At 40.5% G+C, this 25,508-nt stretch overlaps 1 protein-coding gene across 1 annotated transcript in view; it reads left to right on the forward strand.

Moving 5' to 3' along the window:
- LOC135218976 (NADPH oxidase 4-like) overlaps positions 1–25,508 on the forward strand; it is a gene marked incomplete in the record, with an annotated part of 231,949 nt that overhangs the window by 70,964 nt on the left and 135,477 nt on the right. Inside the window, 7 exon segments of the mRNA XM_064255415.1 lie at positions 1,012–1,255; positions 2,027–2,038; positions 2,072–2,130; positions 3,404–3,431; positions 5,378–5,531; positions 5,711–5,790; positions 21,060–21,230. Coding sequence (XP_064111485.1) covers positions 1,012–1,255; positions 2,027–2,038; positions 2,072–2,130; positions 3,404–3,431; positions 5,378–5,531; positions 5,711–5,790; positions 21,060–21,230 — 748 coding nt within the window.

A 25,508-nucleotide genomic window follows, 5' to 3' on the forward strand; every position in this document is an offset into this window, starting at 1 on the left:
CTGTGGTTGATTTGTAAGTGATTTTTCAGAGTCCCCTGGGAGTATTTGCGCATTTCTAAATTTGATATACTACTTCCATTTTCAAATAATAGTTTGTGACAGATTTGTTCATTGTTAATGTAATGGAGGTCATTATATTTGTATGTACCACGTGTTATATCTGCATAACACATTATCTTTCATGACGTAACATCTATGTTTTCACTGATTTACTGATGTTCCGTTTCAAGACGATCTGGACCATTTTTTTAATTGGGTATGTTTTATGCTATTTTATTAATAAGTTAATTTTATGAATAATTTGAGGTGTACCCTTGGTATCAGTATTCTTAGCTATCAAAATGATTTGGTTACCTTGAGCTGTATTGCCTTTGTACTCCCTCCCTTCTTATGCAAAAAGTCTTTTACTACCTTACGGTGTAATTTCATTTGTACGAGTTACAAACTAGGTTAATGTGATATTTTCCTGTCTAATTTCTGTTATGATTGCTGGAAAGGGAAATTCCGAGTTATTGCTGTATAGGATTCTGAAGTAGCATGTTGGTTTAATATGTTAGCCGTAGAACCATGGTCGCTGAAAAGCAGTGAATCAGCTGTGTGATAATAAAAGAATATTGGTTTTATAGCATGGAAAACCTAATTGAGGTTAACTTAAGAGTAACCTATCAAGAACTGCACATGCTTTTTAAGAACCTTATAAGTGGAAAAAGTTTAAGCTAAAATGTTCTCTTCATGTGTGATTTTGTGAAATGTTCTCTTTTTGTGTGATATTGTTAAGTCTTCAAATATGATTAGATTTTTAATTGATTGGACTAAGGTTTGAAATTGTTTTACAACCAGATTTTCAAGTGTCATCAAAGTCTGTAATATTCAAGGTAAAGAAGCTTATATTTTACAAAACAAAGTATATTTAAACTGTATGAAACAGTTTAAATATACTTTGATATACAGTTATACAATTAATAAAATAATACATAAATACCATACAGCATTTCTTTTGATGTTTTCCAGGTATCTATGTGTATTTCACGTGGAACAGCAGCAGTTCTGAATTTATCTTGCTGCTTTATAGTGATTCCTATGTGTCGTGCATTAGCAGCCAGTATTTCTTCGGCTTTCCAGACTTTCTTGTCATTATTCCGGTCAGAGAATAAAAATCGTTCGCCTTCTCTACCTATGTTTCTTACAAATAGTTTTACTCAGACTGCTAAGTCAGTCCACACTTTGATAGCTGTAACTGTGATAATATCTTCAGGTAAGATCATCAGTGTTGCTTCCTTTTATTTTTACCATATATTGTATAAATCCAACTTTGGGCTCTAGTAATGTTAGGCTAGGCGATTTCAACAAATTACTGTAGTCAATTTCTATTGGATGTGAATTTGGAATTTACCGAGTCTCATACAAAAGTTTACTACTGTCATTTTTTAATTTCAAGTTAATCAGAACATCAGTCCAGTACTACTGTACTGTACATGTATTGTAATCTTATCAAATGGGTTATTGTATCTTGAGCCAAATTCCTATAGAATTAATGAGGGAAGTTAAAATAAGAATTTTGGTTTTACTCAGAGTACTGGTCTTTATTAACACTTTGGTTCCTCGTTGACGAGTCGGTTACGTGCTCGACTACCAATCTCATGGTCTGGGTACGATCCCTGCTCTGCCAACGAAAAATCAGAGGAATTTATTTCTGGTTATAGAAATGAATTTCTCGATGTGGTTCGGATCTTACAATAAGCTAAAGGTCCCGTTGCTAAGTAACCAGTTGGTTCCTAGCCACATAAAAATATCCAATCCTTCGGACCAGCTCTAGGAGAGCTGTTAATCAGCTCAGTGGTCAGCTAGAACTAAGATATACCTCTTATTACCATTTTAGATATAATGCATGGAGGCACTTGTGCGTATGTTTTTAATAGTACTATACAATACAAGTAATATTTTAGGTCAGAGTGTTTTTTTAGAATTTTTTTTTAATACTTATCCATAAGCTCTTTAACATATTTTTTCTTTACATTTTTTCCAGCATTGCATACTGGTGCTTCACAGCGGTAATGACAGGGTTCAATCTTTTCTCGTTATTACTGTAAACAGTACCCAGAAATCAATCTAGCTGCTTATAGGGGTCAGGTAAGGTAAAGTAAACTACATTTGGCATGAGGTGCAACCAATATCTTTTTTAGAAGCCATAATCATTGCCAACATTTTTACGCCAGTTTTTCCCTTTAGGAGGTCATAGAAAAAATGAGTTCTTGTCACTTTTTGGCTTTGTGCATTTTCCATCTGAATTCCCCTTTGGTCAGGTCTTCACATTCCCCTTCTCCCATGATTTCTTGGGCTTTGCCACAGGTTTTTGTATGCTGCTTTCCTGATAAATTGTTCCTCATCCTTATGAATCTTGTCAAACCATCTCCGTCTACTTCAATTTGCAGCACACTGAATTGCACTGCTACTTTCTTGTACATAATATGATCTTCTTCTATAGCACATTTTCAAAATCTCATTCTTCTTGGTCAGTGCACATGTTTCTGCAGCATGCATTGGAAGTCTTTGGTCTGTTTACTAATAGGATAGTTTAGTTGCCAGTAGTCTGTCATTATCTTCTGCTTTATCCAGGGTGTTGCTACTCATTTTTTTAATGTTTTTTTAAATTTTTCTTTTTTTTAATTTTTTATTGTCTCCCAGTAAACTCTTCACAATTCAGTGCATCCCCAAGGACAAAAGTGGTCTGATTTTTCTAATATGTACTATCTTCCCTTCTACCACAATAGGGTTCTCAATTTCCTTCTGTCTCTCATTAGGGCATTACATAGTTTTTATCCCTTGTTTATTTTGCAATCCTGATCATCTCTTGTGATGCTGTACCAAATCTTCCATCATTCAAACATTTCTGTAACCTCCTCCTTTGATTCTGCTGTTAACTAATGGTCAGCTCTATGAATCTCTTATTGCACTCCTTCGCATCTTCCTCTATTATGTGTTAAACTGCAAGAGGCTCAGAGCTGATTGTGAGGGGCACCAAATTTATCTCAAAGTCTTTTGGTAGACCTGCCACTAGTCTAAAAATATCGTAGGTGAATGAGGAATAGGTTGAATTTATCTTGTAAATTGAAGTGGCTTCAGATTTGTGCTCAGAAATGAGAGTTAGTATGGAATTTGAATAATTCATACTCTCATTTTTGTATTTTACTGAGAAATGTGTTTCAAATCAGTTTGTCCAGTTTTCAGTTGGAAAACTACTTGTTACTTGTACAATGCTTTTAAATGCTAGTGACAACAATGTTCATGAAATGCATGCTAGTGGGAGCTTGAAATTTTGCACGGTCTTTCTTTCAATATATTATATGGAATAGAATTCATAACATGAATATTGTTGTTCACCTCATTTTACTCTCTTTTTCAGAACCCCTTTTATCTCTTCGTGGCAACAGGTATGTGCAGTAATTTTCTTGTTTGTGAGATTAAACTGGCCATGCCAGTATATGTTCTTGCTTGGATGAATAGCCCTTAATTGGAGGAAGAGAAGATGAGAGAGAGGAGAGAGAGAGAGAGGAGAGGAGATTGAGATGAGAGAGAGAGAGAGAGAGAGAGAGAGAGAGAGAAAAGAGGTTACTTTGAAATTTAAGGTGCCTGTCAGCAATAGGGAGTAATAAGTCTTATAAAGGTTAGAGAAGCCAGGATGGAAATTAAATGAATTTCAGATTTTTGACACAATTAGAAAGAATTTAGTATTGAATGTTCATTCATAATCAGAAAGGTGCAAGATAACAGACACTTGAGCGTCAGCATTGCAAAATTATACTTATAGATTTCTTCCTAACTGTGTACCGTTTTAACAGCTTTTCTACTGTTTTACAACTGTCCCTATTGATGTTTTTTATCATTTGGTTACAAGATGTTTTGATATCTTGCATTTCTTAGACATTGTTAAACAATTTTCAAATTACCTATCACTGGAGTAGCAAATATAAAATGTTTATCAGGGTCATCACACCATAGTCATATGCAAGAAAATTTCCACAGCATACGCGGAAATAAGTTTTCTAGGGATATCTATTTCCCCTACATTACTTGGAGCCGGGGCAGGCATTTTTGTGTGTTTCCATTGTCATTGCACAGTCTGCTGAAGTGATAATACTTAGGAAGAATAGCAGCTACTTCAGGGTGCAAATTAATGTGGGTATCTTGAATGATCTGCCTTGGGTTGATCATTTGATGTTGCCAACCCTTTCACGAAGCCACATCACTGAAAGCTAGCCGCTGACTTTGCAGGATTGTGTATATGATTATGATCTTTGGCGGATGTGTATATGTCACCAAAAATGTACTATATTCTTCCTTTTCACTTTCTATTTGTACAGCACCATGTATGTTACAGTAGCCTCTGTTTACTATGCTTTGTTTTCCTTTTGATGATGCTATCTTCTCAATAGTGTGGGTACTATGAAATCACAACATTTTTGAAAACCATTGTTTTTACTTTTCCTAAAACAGAATAATAATAACCAACAAGTTTAAGATAGTAACTAAACAACTGTAATAATTAAGCAACTAATAGAGTAGAAAAACAGAAAAAAATATTTTTGGCAAATGTTTATATATATATATAATATATATATATATATATATATATATTATATATAATATAACTGTAATAATAAGCAACTAATAGAGTAGAAAACAGAAAAAAATATTTTTGGCAAATGTTTATATATATATATATATATATATATATATATATATATATATATATATATATATATATATATATATATATATATATACTATATATATATTATTTCTTTATTGTAGTATTCTTCATTAGCATAATTTTGGATTTCTGACACTCAAGCGTCGGTATCAACTGTTACTGCGCTCAATTGTTGTGCACTCTGTTGTTGGCGCTCATTTGTCTTACTCTCAAATGTCGGTTCACGGATCAAAAAGGTAGTACCAGTTTAATTATCAGATGTAATGAAGGAAATCGCTTTTTTATCCCAAGTGAGAACAAGTGGAGATTAGCATTAAAATTGTATCTGCTAAAATTTCTTCCACTTGAGGACCCGTCTTGCCATTAATACTTTAAATTTCTTGAGTGAATCTTGCCTTATTGTATATTGTTTTGAGTGTGCCTGTACAGTGAAATATTTGGAAATTTTGTCTGTAGGTAGCACTTTGTAAGTTTTCAGAACAGTGGAGGTCTGGAAGGCTTAGATACTAATTACTTAAAGTTTACCTGGTTATTTAGACATTATGAATTGTCAGTTTTATTATACATATTACATTTTGGGAGTTTTATTATAGCTATTGTTTCTCAGCGATTAGGATTTCTTGAGAAGTTGATGTTTGCATTTGTATTGCTTAATTTTTCTTACAGTGCCTGGAATAACTGGCATTGCTATGACAGCTGTGCTGTTAGCTTTGGCGTTCACGTCAACTCAGTGGGCACGAAGTAAGAACTACAATGCCTTCTTCTACACCCACCACCTTGGGCTATTATTTTTAGTTTTACTTCTCATTCATCCTTTAAGGTATGTAATAATCTTTTAATGTAATGCACAAATCTTTATTATAAGTGCATTCAGTGTGCTTTCCTGGTCATTGTGAATGGAAAATAATTGTACTGTATTTATTAATGAAGTAAAAAATTTTTTACTTAGAGGAGAATGAGTATGATATCTTGCAGTGACAGGCGTGTTTTATTTTTCAGGGGGTTACTTAAGGAACAGAAGAACATTAATGGTCACATCCCTGGTTGCCAGATGTTTGAAAGCACTGGTGATGAAGAAGGTAGTGTGCCGTTCAGTAACAGAGTTAATAGTTTTAAGTGAACTCTGCATTGGTAATAGTTGTCCGTTTTTACAAATGTCTCTCATTGTTTGTTTTGTTATCATTTCATCATTAACTGTATTAGGCAGGAAAGGGATTTTGATGTAGGAAAAATCTATTTCTGGGCGAGGAAGCCGTGTCGCCCAGTGAAATAAGTCCGTTTAGCGTTATTTCTAGTAAAATATTGCTATAATACCAGAGAACTGCTAAATTGGACATGTCAGAACTCTCTGACTCGCTCACCTATAAAAAAAGGTGTCAGTATAAACCTGGGGCGAGTGTTAAACACTATCACAGCAACCCCTCCAATTAGCCTTTTCCTCATCAAAATCCCCCAAATACGGGGAGCTGACCCATAGGTCACACCCTGCTACCCCGTTGAAGGCGTCTGTGACGTCATACTTATCGATAGCATGAAGCTTGGTGCACAGCAAGTGGGGGGAAAACTAGGGGGAGATTTCACTGGGCGACACGGCTTCCTCGCCAGAAATAGATTTTTCCTACGTCAAAATCCCTTTCTGGGCTCGGCCATGTCGCTCCATGAAAATTGTACCAGAGAAAACACCAAGCTACATTTTCCTAAAATGAAATACAAGATTGATTAGAAATAGAATAATATAATATAACAAATATAACTGCTGAGGTAGTTATTAGAATATAATGAGGCTGTCATAAAGGAAAAGATCTGTATGATACAAGGACAGCACTATATTGATGTTATAGCAGGGGGACACTGGTCTCCCCCTGCTATGGTATGATATTTAAGACCCTCCAAAGACTTTAAGGGTATCGGCGGCCTGTAATTTTTGGCGAAATTGGCTCAAATTCGTGGAAAATAGTTATGTCATATTTCCATACATCTGGGTCCGGGCCCGGGCCATTGCCACACGTAAGATAACAGACGATACGAAGCTTTTTAAATGGTTTAAAAGGCCACGTCTAAGTAGAAAATAAAGTCTGGTTAGGGGTGGTTTTACTATTTCATTTTTCCATTATTCTTTAAGTATTTGAGTTTCTTTTCATTGCATTTTGTTTCGTATGCCGTACAATATGTTTTCCTGATAAAGATGGCAACTCTTCCCATGACTGAATAACGCGAGCCCACTTGTCTCGAGAGAGAATTCTTGTATTTTTTTATGCAATCGTTGTAGTTGTTGATTTTCAATCAACTGCAACACTTCCTGAGACTTTTAGACATCAATTGTGTATTATATATACTACTAACATGCCAAAAAAGAAGTTTAGTAACTAAGGGAAGCAAATCTCATAATATCAAAACTATCTTGAAACTAAAAGCATAGAGAGCTAATGTAGCTTGCGACATGTCGCCACCTGCCATGTGTGCTGAAGAGATGCCAAATACTTCCTATACGAAGCTCCAAGGGAAATCTATTATACCTTTGCACAAATATATCAAGATGATGATGATGATGGTACCGGACGACTTTGTTTTGAAGTTATCTGATGATGAGGAAGGGGGACGAGGAAGAGAATGAGCATTTTCAAGATGTAATTGCTGTCCATAATGTAGCAGGTGATGTCAGTGTTTTATCAGGAGCCAACCTAAGGAGTTTTTTTTATTGAGAAGTTATATGACTGAAAAAGAAGACGTTCTGAAGTTAAGCAATGATGGAGAAATAGTTTCATTACCCTGAGAGCTCTAAAAGACGCTTTTAGTTCGACGTATTACGGGCAGTGGGACAGCAATATAACACTTGAAATTGATGAAAACAGTTTTGATGTTGACTTGAAACCAACGTGTAAGTGTGAGGTGCAAATCTGAAAGTGTGAAAGCAGAACATATCGGTGGTGAAACAACAGCTTCATTTATATATCAAAACATATTGCTGCAATGGAACATAATATCGGCTATGCACCAAGTTCATTGCTGTCTATTATGAGAAAAAACAACAGGAGAAAACCTGAAAGGCTTCAAATGAAAGAGAAAACCAGGAAACGAAGGTCTGCTATGCATTCAAGAAAGCAAAAGAAGCAAAGAACATCAAAAGGAGGATATGAAGGAGGGGCTCATTAGAATTCTTGGCAGCACAAGAGTAGAGTGGCGTTCTACGATAACCCCAAAAATATATAAACTATTTTCTATAAGTATAAATGTTTTTTTTAGAGGGAATATCTCTTATAATAAAAGAAGGAAACAGACGCCTTGTAGGCTTTTCCCAAGAAACTTTTTATTCTTCTAAAAGCAAAATAATTGGTTAGCAAACTTTAACTGCTTTTTCTCAAAACATACATTTTCTACATTCAAATTCTAAAAACTAAAAACCCTTATTTATAAATGGATTTTAATAATCTAAAAAGCAATTGGAATAAAGATAGTGAGAGAACACATCGGCAAATTTATTTTTCTTTTTTTTCTCTAAAAAATTTTTTTTTACCAATATTTAATACATAATTTTAGGGTAGTTTTATTGAATTTTAAAAATATTCTTTTTAAATAGCACACATCACATATTGGATTCTGAGTTTGCCGTTTTATTTGATATGGTATTAAACTTTCTGCCATTACTTTTTTCTTTAAATGGAATGATAAATAACGAAAGGAGATACACTTTAAAAAAACAAATAAAAAAAAGCTATGCAAAGTTTTTAAAGAAAAAAATATTTGTTAAAAAAAGAGTTTTTTTATCTAATTCACCTGAAATTTTGTGTGCATCTTTAGTCAAACTAGAGGTAACAAACCTGTGCAAGTTTGAACACGTCACTCAAAATTAACCCCCGACCCCGCCGATACCTTAAGGTAATGCTTTTTGAACACCACCGAGGGCAATTTCCAACCAGTATACTTCTTTAGATCATCAAAGTTCATATGTTTGAAGAAATGTATAGAAGGTTACTATAGCCCGAATGTCATGCACCTGGGAAATGACCCTGGGCTGGCTTTCTTAATAAAATACAAAAGTTTGTTGTCTAATACCCTGTAATGATATGGTACACCACTCTGCCTAATGAAGAGCGGCCTCCGGAATAGGAAGATGTCCTAGATAAATAGTCCTTGAGAGTTTTTAACAGGACATAAAGATGTATCCTGCGGAAAGCAGGACAATCTTCCATGGGGACCAAACCTCACCAAAGGGTCCTCATTCTTAGCCAGAAATTCTTATTTGCGAAAGCAAACACCGGCGCCCGAGGAAAGGAATTCTATATGCCCTCAGTCCCTAGCTAATGATGACAGCTCCGATATCCTGGCAAGCTGAAGCCAGATTTAATAAAAATAGTGTCTTACGCAAAGGGTTTGATGAATAACACACTTTAAGTTGTCTATTTAGAAGCTAGCCTGAGAACATCGTTAGAAACATGACACTGATGATGGCCTGTGAACGAGCCGCAGACGTGCGCATGCCCTTGGAATTGACATGAAATAAGACTCAGTTAGATTTATACCAAACCGAGAAGAAAACCTTTTTCAGAGCTGACTTAGTGGTTGTTATCGTGGCATCTGCCAAGCCTGTTCGAATAAAGTCCTGAAGAAGGTATAGCCACGTTCATTGTTATTACTTTGGTATTTGATACTTGAGAAATGTAGTTAATTCCTTAACTGCTCAATCATACTGACGAAGTGTAAATTCTATTTGTCTGACTCCCAAGAACAAAATGTTCTGTGGGATCAATGTCCCCTACTCTCCTACCTGCAAACTTCATGAAATCCATAAAGTTAGGGTTTTTTGTGAAGAACTGAGGATTCGAAACACAGTCCTCGTTTGTACTTGTTGTGACAACCTCAAGTCCGGGAGAGGGTGAGGACGAAGAGCCTATCTCCAGGAGAAAGGGAAACCAAGGCCTTGGAAAGGTCTCAGCTTGTGTAGCACCTTCAGAAGAAGGTTCACTGGAGGGAATAGATAAAATTTCCTCCATTGGTACCAATCTATACTTAGTGCATCCGTAGCGTATGCCAGAGGGTCCAGATTCGGGGCTACATAACAAGGCAACTTGTGGTTTGCCTCTGTAGCGAACAGATCTACTTCCAGACCCTACCCTCCTGCAAACTCTCTTGAAAGATTCCCGCTCCAGAGACCATTCTGACTCCAGGGAGACTGATCGGGACAGTGCGTCTGTTACGACATTGTGGACTCCTGATAGACGGGTAGCCAATAGATGCCAAGTGTTCTTGGCTGCTAGAGAAAAAATTGCTACCAATCACGTGATCACATGACTTGACTTTGAGCCACCCATTTATACAGTGTACCACTATCGCACTGTCGAGGACCAACCTGATATGAGTTTTCTTCGGAGGACGGATCTTCCTCAAGGTCAGAAACACTGGCATAGCTTCCAGGACGATGATGTGAAGCATTGGAACTGAGGTGACCAAGTTCCCTGAACCTTCACGTGCTGTGAATAACCTCCCCCAACTTGTGAGTGATGCGTCCTTCGTGCACACTAGGGACGAGGGAGGGAACTGCAACAGAACCTCCTTGGCTAGGTTCGCGGCCTTTGCCCAAGGACGGAGACGTTTCCTGAGGAGCAGAGGTATCCGGGCGATCTTGACCCGACAACTGGCATTGGCCTTTGAACGCCAAACCCGATTGATGTCCTTAAGCTAGGCTTTCAACAGAACGCCTGTGACTGAGGCAAACTGGAGCAAGCCTAGGAACTCTCTTGATTCCTCCTAGAAGTCTTTTGCATTTTAAAAAAATTTGTCTTGTTGCCCTGGCAATCTACTTCCCCTTTCCGATGGAATGGAAGATGGTGTGATTCCAAGTCCCAATGGATACCTAGCCACTAGAATTTGGACTCCGGGGTCAGACGGGACTTGGCCCTTCTGATCTGAACCTTATATGTTCCAGGAAAGACATGACCTTGTCCGTGGCCTGCATACACTTGTCTTTATCTAACTCCCAGATCAGCCAATCGTCTAGGTGCGCCACCACCAATATACCCTGAGACCTTAGCTCCTGCACCATCTCCTCCGCTAGTTTTGTGAAAACCCTTGGGGCTATATTCAGTCCGAAGGGCATCACCCTGAAGTAGTAGGCTGCTTTCTTTAGTGTGAAACCCAAGGTATGGGCGGAAGTGCCGAGCTACAGGACATGGCTAATAGGCGTCTGAAAGACCTATAAGTGGTGAAAACCCCACTGGGAAGTAAGGTCCGTACCTGACAGATGGTCAGCTTTTTGAACTTGTCGCAACGAATGTACAAGCTTAAACGGGACAAGACTAAGAACACCCTTCTTTATCGGTGCCTTTCCCCGGGACACTGAATAGGCGACCCCAAAATTTCAAATGCTTTGTCCTGGAGACTGCCCCCTTGTGGAGAAGATCCCTGGAGTAATCTATCAACTCTTGGGTTGGTTCCTAATAGAAGGTGATGGGTGGAGGTGGACCCTTGTTCCAACTCCAGCCTAGGCCCCTGGATACTATGCTTTTTGCCCAACTGCTGAACCCCAACGATGCCGAAAGAGGTACAGCCTGCCTCCTACCTGAGAAATTTCATTGAGATGACGATGGTCTGGTTCCTCTTCCAGACCTTGCACCTCTAGTTCGCCCTAGGGCTCTGGTTCCTCCACGCTGATGAAAGGAGCCCCTAGCCCTGACACCCCTCGCGACCCTGGCAAAAGGTTGAAATACCTGATTACCATAGACCGGGTTATATGCCGGCGACACAGTATACTGTGGGGGAGCCTGTTGGTTAGTTGACGGCGAAAGGAGGACAAATTGATGATGGTGCTGAGGCTGAGCCTTAGAAGTCGAAAGCCCGGGTACCTGCTGGACTGGTACAGCCTGTAGCACAGGGTGCTGTTTGTGGAACCTGGAAAAGTTGGAAGCGCCTTTGCCTCTTCCTAGCTCTAGAACTGGGGGAAGAAGACTCCGGTTTTCGCTTACAAGGGATACCCCAACGCAACCTGATGCTTTGATTAAGACGCGATGCCTCATCCTGAACCTCGTTTACTGCAGAAGCTGGAAAGAGGTCTGCACCCCAAATTGAGGGAGCCAGAAGCTTGTTCGGTTCGTGCCTAATCGTAGCCTCGAATAGAACATACTTCTTGCAATTTCTCCTAGCAACCGCAAAGTCGTACAAGTCACATTACATACTGAAAAGTAACGACTTTGCAATGATCTTAAACAGCGTCTCCTGAGCGTACTCAAGAGCCGGCGTCTCCGACAGCACTAGGGAGTTAAGAGACCGTGCGAGACGCGTCCTAGCGTTAAATTTGGCTTGAATCAGTGCATCTGACAGCCTAGGGAGGCGCTCACTAAACAAAGTGATTGCACAGTCTGGCTTAAGCTTGCCTACCGAGAATGTAGCCGGCAAATCCGCCCACAAATCCTCCCTACCTGGGAGTAGCAATGATGTGGGATCTGCCTCCCTAAGCTGTGACATGGGCTCTTTTCCGTGTCACTGCCTGGAGGGTAAGGTCTGCTACCTATGATGTAAAAGGTAACGGGTTTCCGTCAACCATCGTAAACATCGTGAAAGGGCTTATTCCTAAATGCGTTACCCTAGTATTTGCACAGTTCCACTCTTCCAGGCTTCATACACAGCTGAGCCCGGTCTCTAGAAAGGATAAGCGCCTCCTTGGGGACCTTATCCTCTCTAACCAGAGCTGCCTCAGTAAGCCTAACACAACCTATGAATGGTGGCTGTAACCTTTCAGGGAAGAACTCAAAATCCTCGAGCCTACGTGTACCACAACCTTCTATAGTCAACATCCCGTTGATAAACGGAGCGAAGTTCGCCACCCTCCAAGGATTACTAGGGTGGAACGAAGGGAGCATGGTTCCGTCAGGCATGCTCTGACCTTGCACCAAGTTACTATTAGGTGCCTGAAATGCCGACTCCTGTCTGAGGTCTGCAATCAGGGAGTCCTGCGTACCTAATCTCTTAAACACCTCTTCAAACCTTGCTGCGACTCAACTTGCTAAGTACCTAGGCTATTGACCTGATTTAAAAATATTTCGTATTGAACAGGTCTTGGCCGACTAGAGGGGAGTCTCCTGCCCCCATGGCGGTACCTTATGTGGTATTCGATGGCTAGATGATGAAGGTATGTGACTTGTGGGCAATGGGAAGAATTCCCTCTTAAGACCTCGGATTTGAAGACTTCAGTCTAGGTTTAATATGTGTATGAACATGTGGCCACTTTTCCAGGCCTTGAATTTGATTTTGGTTTTCTTTTAAGCAAGGTTTTACTAGAAGGATTTATCTTTATTTTAGGTATCACAGAGAAGGAATGCGACCTAGAAGGGGGCAACCCTCCTAAAAGGAGAGGGAGTGAAGAATCAGTGACTCGAGGAAAGACCTCGATGACTAACTAAGTTAGACTCATTAACATTGTTAACTGTGCCCACATCTGGTGTAATGGGCAAATTGTCAACCACTTCAAGTGACACTCCTTCCAACCCAAGCTCCGGCAATTCCGCCTATTGCTGTTCAATAACTGAATCCCGAATTCATTTGATAATTGGTGCTGCGACTTCTGGGTCAACGCATCCGGCTGATTTCTCCGGCCGGGAAGATCAAAGCTGCCATATTTTGGGATAGGATATACAGCTTAGCCTTCCTTACGTTCCGGCCAAAGGCCAAAACCCAACCTAGATCTTGAGGGTGGAGGGTGCAGCATCCTTAACAGACTGCTCCGTCTGTAATTATTTATTGTATATATAGGGATTTGACGTAGGAAAAATCTATTTCTGGGCGAGGAAGCCGTGTCGCCCAGTGAAATGTGTCCTCTTTAGCACTATTTCTAGTAAAATATTGCTATGATACAGAGAAACTGCTAAATTGGACATGTCAGAAGTCTCTGACTCGCTCACCTAAATAAAAGGTTTCGGTATAGGAACATAGCAATATTTTACTAGAAATAGTGCTAAGAGGACACATTTCACGGAGCGACACGGCTGAGCCCAGAAATATATATATATATAATAATTATATATATATATATATTATATATATATATATATATATATATATATATATATATATATATATATATATATATATATAATATACACACTGTAAAAAAAATTAGGTTAATTGTCATTTGAAAGGAAAATTATTTTTAAATGTATTTATTTATAAAATATAAATTGAGTGTTATGAAATAGTTTCCTATAAAATACCATTCCATATTACAGTGTAACATGTTGGCTGCAGTGAGGAGTTTATTCACTAGTAATTGTATGGGAGTGTTATTTTCATCAGCAATCTCAAACAATTTAAAGATTTTACATTCAATACATCCAAGCAGACATTGGGCTAGCCACATTATCTGTGCTTAGTGTTCTTTTTGATGCAAGTATGGACTAATCAGAATCCAGCCTTCTATCAAAGAACATTGTCTGAGTTTGGCTATTACTTGATGCTGGCCAGGAGTCAGTCTTATTTGAGGCCTTTGGGCTTCTAAATACATAATATGTAGTACAATTAGGAAACTTCTGGTGGCATACAATAGTCTAATGTAACCTTATTGGCATGAGGCTAAAGGAACTAGGAGGAACTGACTGTGATTGCTTTGTGCAGTAACTGATCCTTACTTGTTTTAATGACTCCTTAAGTTTTCAAGTTATTTTTGGGGGATAGATGGCTGTTACTGCAAAGACTTACTGTCTCACTTCGCCTCTGATTACTTTACAGTGAGCACTGTCTCACTTCACATCTGATTACTTTACAGCGAGCTTCTGTTAGGAGTTGTCTAGACAAAACTTTTGTTTGGCTGAGCATTGACTTTCTTCATTTTTGTAACCGTTTACCTTATGAGTGTGATTGAAATGGGAGAGTGAGGTGACCAGACATTCTTCAAAAAATTTGTTTACATGGAATTTAGACCAGAAGGTAATAGCTTGCCTGCACCAGTTCCTTTCCTTTAATCATGTAGTTGGAGACATTGGACAACCAACTTTGGAGGTGTCCAAGGGTATGGTTGAGAGTTATGGCCCAGTCAAAAGCAGTGCAGAATTTTTGTATTGGAAGTGTTCCTTATAGGAAGAAGTATTGACTGAACACTTTCCTTTTTCTATAATACACACATTATGATAGGAGACTGAGTTATTTTTTAAACCTGGAAAGGTTGGTGACACATGGCCTACTTATGAAAAGGAAGAATAGTCAGGAGTTAAGGAGGATGCCGCTGCTCTCTCATGGTGATCAATAGACCTTAGACAGGCAGTGGCAACACTGAGAGGGTCAGATTATTAAAACATAGATAATGAGGTGATGTTGCAGAAAGGAAGCAATTGCTTAGTGCTGATGGGTCCCTAGAGTCTACAAGTCCCTTCTTTTTTTCCTCTTTATGCTGGAGATAAGGGAATCAATATGATGTCCCATCAGTTCTGAGTCTCCTAGTCCCATTGAGCCATATGGATGCAGATATTTACAGCTTTACTTGTCTGTCTTTGAGGTAGTAACTCAAATTTTCTTTATTGGTAAGGGTCTCCCCTTCTGGACATGCTCTTCAACAAGGTATTTACCCTAGTGTAAGTTTTGCCCTTTCCATAGCATCTTTGACATTTCCAAGTTATCTGAAGAGTAGAGAAATTTTGTAACATGAATAGATTGTTACAGTAGCAATTATTCTTCACGAACACACTGATCAGGGTTGCGAGGCACATGAATTGAGCCATTAAGTGATAGGTGAATTTCATGGCCAGATACTAGCAGATTAGTGTGTTCTGGTTCTGAGTTTTGTATGGTATTGTGATGGTCATTCCCGTGCTGATTATTTTATGCTCTTCTCCCTAGGAAGCTGCCCGTGATGGATTCATTTGCATATGGAAGAAAAATGCTATTTTGGTCTGGTAAGTGGACATTAACATCAGAAAGTTGTCTGGCGCCAGACAGATACCAGCATTTGTAGACTTGCATTCAATGAGCCTTCACCCCAAATTTAGCTTAGTGGAATTCATGAACTGGGAGGTTTACCTGCATGTGTACTTTGTCCCTCTTGCCCACAACATTCAAAGGGTGACCATCTTTTGGTAGTATGTGAACACAATGATGGTTCTGATGGATCGGGAGTGATTTGCTCTTCTCTTGAATGATGGCTAGCCTTATGTCTCTTGACCTGGGAGCAGCTTCTGAACTAGCTGCATGTCTTTAGGCTTCAGATGTTTCAGACTGATATGTAGTTGTTTTCATGTTGATGTTAACATCATGAGAAGACTTAAAACAATGTTCATGCTCGGCATGGTTGAACAGCATTGGCTTCAGAGGTTGTCAGGAGGACTGTCAGATGTATGTGAGTTTGTAGCAAAGAGTCATACAAAAAGTAACAAAGAAGTTATCACAGTATCCTTCACCATCTATGAATGAATCTCGACTACATTGATGAGGAAGTTTTGTGGCCAAGTTAAGGGCAGTTTTTCAAAACTACCTGTTTCAAGATGAGGAATCCAGCCTTACCTGATGACAAAGCAACATATTAAACAGACCTTGAGTAGGATTTCATAATAACTAGACAGGCCATTCTTAAGAACCTTTGATAAGTTTCAAAAGATTAGGCAAGAAAAGAGTAAGAGCTTTTGTTTGGTACCCTCCTTACTTAACTTGCAGTTTTTCACTTGTTGAATATTTTTATATTGTACATGTTTTGATTGTGAGTACTGAGGTCATCAGTCTAGCACATAGATGGCTGAGTTGTAAAGTTTCCTTTGTGCGGCGTTAACTTCGTGTTAACGCAACCCCACTCGGAGAGGGTGCAAACCCAAGTAGCTTGAGCTTGTTCCCTCGGGAAGATCACTGTCTCCTTTGGGACTCTGTCCACTCTGACTATCACATGTTTTGCTAGTCTAACGAAGCCAGGGAATGGGAATTGGAGACCTGGCGGAAAGAGCTCAAAATCTTCAATCGGGCGGGTTCCGCACCCTTCAATAATTAGCTTCCCATCCGAGAACGGGGCATGTAGTGCTAACTGCCATGGATTCTCCTTATCAAAAGGCGGAAGGTTAGACGCGCCGGCACCATCATAGATAGCGCCGGGGTCCTGGAGTGGAGAGGTCCGGTCAGCATTTCCTCCAAAGGCCTGATCTCGGTCAGAAACGTAAATGCCTGACCGGAGGTATCTGAGCCTGGGGTGAGTCGAATCGACTCAAGCCTCTGATCAATTACTCTGCTAACCTTCATCAATAGAAGGTTAGTGAAGGCTTCTGGGTCAAATCCAGACTACGCCGCCTTAGGATCGGTGACATTTATTCTCAACCCCATATAGTAGGTGAGGATACCTGGCAGCAGGCGACTGAGCGGTAGAAGTCAACGGCTGTGGGGCCGAAGACAACTCCGTCGCCGCTGGCGGAGCTGGTTTAGATCCCTTTCGCAGGGTTTTTGGTTTCAGTGATTTGATTTTAGGAACGACTGAAAGCGCTCCTTCAGGGGGAGTGGTGGGCTTGAGAAGCCCAGGAAAGAAGAGGAAGAAGGAGTAGGACTTAGGAGACTCGCCTCACTTACCTCCCCACCTACCTGTTCCTCCGTGACCATGGGCTCCAAGTTAATATTCATCGCCACCACCTCCTCCATCACCAAGTTCTCCTGATCGTCTGAGATTGGCATCGTGGCTACCCGGATGGCTTCAATGAGGGGCTCGGCAATATGCGCCGGAACCGTCGTCGTGGCTGTGGCTCCCTGGAACAGAAGGGAGCATAGTCCGGCATCCAAGATGTAGGGTTGACCTTTCGGCGCGTTCTTGCCGAACCCCGCAACCCATATCCGGAGTGCCACCCTTGCCACATGTCGGGCATTGGAAGTAGCCTGTCAGGGAGGAACGCGAATTAATATTGTACATGGTAATAGAGTCTGTATAGCAACTTGTTAAGTTATTTTAGCAGAATTTTTTGTCAATGATGCAGCAAAGATACTTACATGCTTATCAGTCAGGAGTGACACCATCTCGTAGCATACGGTGCATGCATCTGGGTGCCAGACCATATAGTTCTCCAGCTGTACGGTACAGTTGGCATGGGAACGGCACACAACGTTGCCGTAAGGTTTGCCCAGGGAGGCGGGGCACCCTTCCGCCTAGCAACGAACCATCTGTAATTTGCAATTTATTTATGAGTACCGAACTTCGGCACTGAAGATAACTCCGAAGAGAGCATGCACCTTAAACTAGATATTGGGTCAAGACTTATTCACTAATAATTTTCAATTAATAAAATGAATAAAGAATTTCTTTGGGTGTATTTGCCTGCTCCCGATTCCGTCCTTAGAGGGTAGATACAGGTCCGGTATGTGGGAAATGAGGTCCGCCGGACCGGAGAGAAGGAAAAAACCCCTCTCTCTATTGCGGTCAGAGTCAGAAGGCTACGCATTATCATAGCCGAAAACCTGATCAACCTGTCATCCCCACTGAAGCAGGGAATAACATAAGGACGAAATTGGAGCTTCTGCAACACAGTGTAATACTCCGTCAACAAGTGTGAGGGTGAGTCACTCCGTCGGTACCTCAAGGGTCCAGAGCTATCTATAGAGTAGTCCCCGAAGCTCCTTCTACCCAATGCCTCGTCTCCTAATGTCCCCCATAATGCCGGAGGAATGGGCTGAAGCGGCGGAACAGGGAGGATAATTCCCTTATCTGAACCTGCACACTCTAGTTTAGAGGGAGTGTAACTCCCAGCCTGAATCCGTACCGGGGAGGGTGGGGACAAGGGGAAACAAGACACTGAACGACGGAGCTGTATAATGTACAATCCGGAGCTACGTCTGCCGGCTGGTGAGGTACCAGCCCGCTATAAGTCGGCAGAGCCGTTTACTCGGAGACATAAGGGATTACCTATAATACCGATAACCCCTCCCCACACCCAACCCCCTCCTCTCCACTTGTGTGAAACTCGAGCGGTCTTTTATCGATAAGACTACTATTACCGTCAGTTATAAGGCTCAATAAGGCCGAGCTAGGAAGTTGGGGGGGGGGTATATGGTGTGGTCGGTCGTGATCACCTGGCCACCCACCCAATCAGAGATAGACCTTTACTGAGGCTATGTAGCCTACTACTTCATAGGTAGTGGGCCGACTGGGCCTATGGCCCGTCGCGGTTGGTCGGTGGTCACTCTCGATCGGGAGGCTATGGCCTACTACCGGCTTAGACCAAGACGTACCAGACCAATATCTACAATAACACAATAAATATAAATACTAATAATACATAACATTCATAGAGAGGTATCATGGAAGAGTTGCAAGGAGATTAAGGCAAAAGGAGAGTACCCCATATGGATCCATTTTAAGCTTCTGAGACCACAACAGAACTGGACAGGGTAGGCTAATTGACCTCCTTTGCTAGCCTGAAGCAAACGGTGGTCCTCGACCAAACCTACTAAACCGAATTTTTTTATCTAGACCGGTAGGGAGGGTGGTCCTTGACCAAACCTACTAAATCAAATTTTTCGATCTAGACCGGTAGGGAGGATAGATCCCACAAAATAATAAGAGAGAGGCTCTCTATTTTTTATATCCTCCCTGCTAGCACCGTAGCGCAGACAGGGGGAGGTGGGGTGTGTAAAGGGTACCAGGGAACGGGCACCTAGCCTAGGCTAGGTCGGTCAAACTAGGGGGGCAACTCATCCAACCTCTTAGTAAAATGAAAATCATCAACGTGCTTAAATCAAGACTTATCTAAGATCGTGTTAACACTAAATCATGCATATTCTCCCTACGAGAGAGAGAGGGATAGGGTTCCCTCCTCTCCTGCAACAATTACGATAGGCTACCAGTAGCCTAATAATTACACATGTGCATCACAATAAAATTATGTAGGGACAGGCGCAAATCCGCCCCTGAGCCACTAAGGGGTGGGTTTATGTTAAAGTACAAGTTAAACAACTATTCTTTAGACCACAGCGAAAGTCACGAGCGAGTTAGGCCTAGTCCCGATCTTACTCTGTTAAAAGTAAGTAAGTAATACATAACTGTCACTGGGAAATGATTGTAAATCAAAATCCATATATATAATATAAAAACTTAGTGGAAATTAGTGTGTGACAAATTCACCCGCGTTGTGATGGTGCTCCCAAAGTGGCGGGCCAGCCGACGGCGCCCTCAATACGTTTTCTGAGGGGCCGAAGGCGACTATGGAAAACACCTCAACCGTATAAGTTACAAAACATAAATTGGAGTATTCAACTTAGGTGTAGAAGTAAGTTCTCCAGCCGACATCGCGAAGAAAGCATAAAATCCTGGGAGCTGTGACAAAAGCGTGGATCACACACAATCGCTAATACAGGAATGAAGGACGCACGTGGGTATGATTAGTAGTAGCGAGAGGAAGGTAAGGTGGGAGACGCTTGTAACGGCTCCCACCGTGGAGGGATTTTGAAGAGGAATCTTCTAATTGGCAGAGGACCTGTGAGTAGTGGCTTCCACTTCGCCCCTATACTTTATACCGACGCCCCTGGGGGTGCTCGCGCTGAGGGTAGTAACTTCAGCATGCTAGCTTTTTCTCTGGTATATTTAGGATCTATTTATACTTGGAAAAATGAGCTACAGGGATTTTTCACGGGGCGACACAGGTCCTCCCCCAAAAATAGATTTTTCCTACGTCAAAATCCCTTTGTTGTGTCACATATTACCTTTGGAGAAAGACAAGGCTCTTTATTCAGTGTAGTCTTCCAGAACTTCTTCCTCTTACATCTCAGTTGTTGATTGGTTTGTCTTCCCTATCAGAATAAAACTATTAGTTAATTATGAAAACAGTTTACTGTATTCTCTTGAGTTCTTCAGCTACTTAAGTGAACACTTTCAAGTTTTAAAGAACATTGGACCAAGCCATGTTGCACTTGACAAAGCTCTCCTATATCCATCAGATCTTCTGAAACAGTCTGGGACATATACTGATTGCCACCAACCTGAACTGCAATTCAGGATGTGTGATTAATAAATAAATTTGTTATGAACTAACAAGTATTATGACAAGTGTTTTTTTATACAAACACATGAAACATATATAAAGTTCCCACCTCCCACTCCTTTAAGTATTAAAGCTGTATACCCAGGACTTACAAGATATAATGTGGTTATTGAATGGATAACTGAGGACCCAGTTGGCAATCTGAGTCTTTAGTATACAGAACTACTATTAATAAGTGTTTATTACTATATTATTAACATGTTGTATTTTATAAAAACATAATTGTCAGTTATTGAATTGTAATTCATTTCTTTTTTTGTATAATTTCATTTATGTTTTATTTGTATTCTTTTCGTTATATGGAAATTGTTCCTGAAAAACATGAAATGAATATACTGTGGATGAATTTTTATTCTAAAATCTCACATTGACAGGTTTTCCAGAGCCAGAGCCGCTAGAGTATTATGAAGTTCCATCGAATGATCCAAGTTTCAATAAATTTCAGGCAGCCTTATATCAGAAGTCTAATTACTATGGAAACAACATATGGAACCTAACTTCTAGAGAATTTGAGTCACGTGTATCTGCAGTAAATTCAACTAAAGGTACCTTTGATCGTTTTTAATTTTACAATTATCGTTAAAGTATATTGATGAAATAGTCTGAATAAATAGTAACTGAAGTTATTTTTTATTCTTTTTGATTTTAATTATCAAAAGATTTTAGTGTAAGGATATGTTTTAATAAGCAGAACATAATTGAATTTATAGCACAACTGATCTTCAACTCTCCCAAAATTATTCTATTTAATATATTAGATAATGTTTGTGGTGGGGATGATATTTCCAAAATTATTTCTTTTTGAATACTACAATGTACTGTGCTGCCAAACAGTTCAGTGTATGTATCTGGAAAGAGGGTTATCTGTACTGTCTCTCAAGTCATGAAAATCGAATCTATCCTGTACTTATAACATTTAGTTGAATTGATTCCATTTTATTATAAATCTGGTGGGATTCATGGTGAATCAAGTTATGTAAAATTCTATATTATGTTTTATTTGAATAGTAGAATCCTTTGTTTTTATGTAAGTAACTTACCAAGTAATTACGTTGCTAAGAATTCCCATGTACCAGCAGCTAAAAGTTGAAAATCACAATAGTGATTCTTTTTTGTTTTGGAATAGGTAGGTAGCCCCAACCACTATTGGGGTAGAAGGGAAATAACACAGCAAATAGCTCAATTTATTTTTGCCGGCTTCCAATGAAGGTTGTAAGCAGCAGCTACTGAAATTTGGATTTTGTTGTTTTCCAATCGCTTGCCGTACACACCTTAGGTGAAGTTTTATGATTCTTTTTCATAGCCATTCGGCATTTGTTAGATAATCAGTACTTTGCACTAGTTTAGGTTTTTAGACTTTTCTTTTGATTTTTTCATCTACCAATATCTAATTTGGGATTGTTGAGTGTCTGTTAAGGTCCCCACAGACGTTACGATTGCCTGATCTGGTTATCTGAATCGGAAGTAAACCTCACTGTCTATGGGGTTATCGTCTGACCAAAAATGGGCGGAGTCCATCGGCCTCTTCGACCAACTCGCAACCTGCCGTTGCAGGTTCGTGGCATCCGATTTAGTTCAGGTAGCCGGAAGCCTCCAGTCTAAGGCATGATCTTAAGATTTACTTCAGTTTCAATGAGACGCTGAAGCAGCAACATGGCAGCTACATCCGCAGATAATGAGTTCTGGGAGGAGTTTATTGAACTGTCGTAGGAGAGCGAAATTAGGCTTATGATAAATTAGTTGCAAAATTATTGAAGGATGATATATGTGTGTATATATATATATATATATATATATATATATATATATATATATATATAATATCTATATATACAATATAGTTATATATTATATATATATATATATGTGTGTGTGTGTGTGTGGTGTGTGTGTGTGTGTGTGTGTGTGTGTGTGTGTGTGTGTGACTGGTAAAAATATTCTGTAACAACAGAATTCCATCTAATAAAAGGAGCCCATAAAAACACCAAAATATAGAGAGAAAAGTGCTATATTTCAGAGACTGCTGTCTCCCTCTCAGGTAGATGAATGAGAAAAGTTTACAGAAGAGGTGGTATTTATACCAAGAGGTCCATCCACAGGCAAGCCAATTTAGGTCACCCCCGCTGATAATTTGTACCGGCAGTTGCTGCTATAATTCACGTGACAAATTCCAGTTTATTCTATGGTTATGTTCATTTACATGGTTGAAAATAGCCGAGTTCTGTTGTCCATACCTAACTGACCGTTTGTGTTGTATTAATCTCTGGGGAAGTGATTTACCTGTAAATCCGATGTAAGATTGGTCACAGTCCTGGCATGGGATTTCGTAAACCCCGGTGTCCTTTTATGGCCTTCCCAAAACTCACCAAAGACAATCTTCCATTCAGACCATCGTTCATGTGCCGGAGCTTTCAATTACAAAATTTCTAAATGGTTAGCTGGCCTCCTTTCCCCGTTTTTTAGGTACTTTTTCTCCCAGTCACATTAAACTTCACACACCTGGTTGATCGAGTATATAAGAGATTGCAGGTGTTTTGGAGCACCCAGTGTCGCCAGGGCATATTTTGTCTCATTGTGGCTCCCGTGTGTGCAGTTTCTGAATATTTATGTAGTGATTTCAGATCCCTCGATGGTGCATGAGTGCCCATTGGCGCCAGTAGCACCTAAGCACCCATTGGTGCACATGATCCAGTGGTGCAGAGAAGCGCCCTTTAGCACCAGGGCTCCCATTTCAGTCTGAGTGCCCATTAGCGCTGGTGCCCTCTCCTGCACCTGAGCTCCGTGCAGCGCCAGTTCTGCCAGTATCTCCTCGTTGTTTGACTCCTCCTATTGGTGCAGTCGATCCCAATCTGTCTCCAGTGTCTTCTGCTGTAAAGGATTCTAAGCCCCCTCCAGATGAGCAACATTGCTTCAGATTCTTCCAAGCTCCTTTGTTTAGTGCTTTCTACTTCAGCCAGGAAAGCCATGGGTGAAGTCGAAAGTTGGCTTGTAGACAAGAGAGTATAAGGGAAGGCCGTTGTCTCTTTCTGTCCCTCTTGCTTGACCAAGAAAAGGCATTCATTTTATCACACTGGGCAGTCTCACTCTTTGTGTGTTTGTGCCTCTGCCCAAGGGGATTTCTCAGGGTTTATCGAGTCTTCTTGGAGATCGGCTTTCACAGCTGTGAAAGTAATATTTTCGTTGGCCGAGATAGACCATCTCGTTCAATATTTTTGAAGTAAAAAATTTTATGGATTGATCTATTGGCACTCTTGGAAAGAAGATTCAGGATGCTACTTTGGTTTCAGCTACCGTTTCCTCCGATCTCTTGGCAGTCCTCATGCTTGGGTAGGGGCATTAGGGACATTTCCTGTGAGATCTCTTCTACGTTTGTGATGTGCAACAGTTGCCCTTTTGTGGCAGAAAGAAGAGACAACAACCTGAGACAAGAGGAAATATACCTTTACAGCTAAAGCAGTCAAGAAGTCATCTTCTAATCCCACCCTTAGGAAGGGAGAACAGTCTTCCCCATGCAACAGTAGGGGCCAGACCCCATCATTTCTGGCAAGAATGAAGCAGAAGACGAGGTAAAAAATGGGTAGTAGAGGTCTTCAGGGTAAGATACTTGTCACCTACCCACCATTAGTCAAGCAACCCATCACCTTGATAGCATATTCGCTCGACTGAGGGGAGTATTCCTCTCTGGCTAAAGAAGTATGTATCTGCCATTTTTCTGAAAAAAGCAATCAAGAGAGCGGAGGACCTAGAGTCTGAGGGAGTTTATGATTGCCTGTTTGTGGTCTGTCAGGTGGATGGAGGCCAGTGCTAGATGCAAGTGCACTGAATGTCTTGGTATTGAAGATAAAGTTCAAAATGGAAACAAATCGGTCAATTCTTGCTACCATCCAGAAAAGGGACTGGATGGTCTCCATGGACATGCAAGATGCATACTTCCATGCCCCCATACATCCAGACTTGAGGAAGTACCTGAAATTTGTCTTCAAAGATCAAGTTTTTCCGTTTCAGGCCCTTTGCTTCAGATTGACAATGGTGCCACAAGTTTCCACTTGTGTGCTTGCTCCTCTAGCGAGTTGCCTCCATCTAATGGGGGTCAACATTGCACTTTATCTGGACAATTGTCTCCTTTGCTCTCTGACAGAGTTAAGCTGCATGGGGGACCAGCAGAAGACATTGACGTTACTCGAGAGCTCAGTCTTCTGATCAATCTTCCAAAATCCCAACTAGTCCCAACCCAACGAATAGTCTATTTAGGAATGACTCTGGACTCACTTCGTTTTCAGGCTTTTCCCTCCCCAAAGAGAGTAGTCATGCCTTTGCACAGTGGACAAATTCCTCTCTCTCCCAAAGTGTTTTGCCAAGGATTGGATTAGCCTACTTGGAACTTCATCCTCCATCAAACAATTCATTTCGCTGGGGAGACTCCATATGAGGATCCTACAGTTTTATCTTCGGTCCAAGGGGAACAGGTAAAAGTAATTGGACAATTTCGTGTTCCAAATTTTGCAGGAAATCAAAGAACATATGCTCAGGTGGAGATCAGAAGAAAGGCTACAGGAAGGGAAGTCTCTATCCCCAATGAATCCAGAACTCAGTTTTTATGCAGATGTGGAACATGGAACAAGTCTTGGCATATCAACCTGAAAGAGTTGACAGCCATAAGCCTGGGTATAAGCTTTTGCTCCAGAAGTCCAAGGCAGGGTAGTGGCAGTAAACTTGGACAACACAACAGCACTCTTGTACATTTCCAAATAAGGGGGAACCCACTCCTCTTTTTGCAAGGCAGTGAAAGACCTTCTTCTTTGTGCCAGCATGAATCACACAAA

This window comes from Macrobrachium nipponense, chromosome 1 (assembly GCF_015104395.2).
Source record: "Macrobrachium nipponense isolate FS-2020 chromosome 1, ASM1510439v2, whole genome shotgun sequence".
NCBI classification, from domain to species: Eukaryota; Metazoa; Arthropoda; class Malacostraca; order Decapoda; family Palaemonidae; genus Macrobrachium; species Macrobrachium nipponense.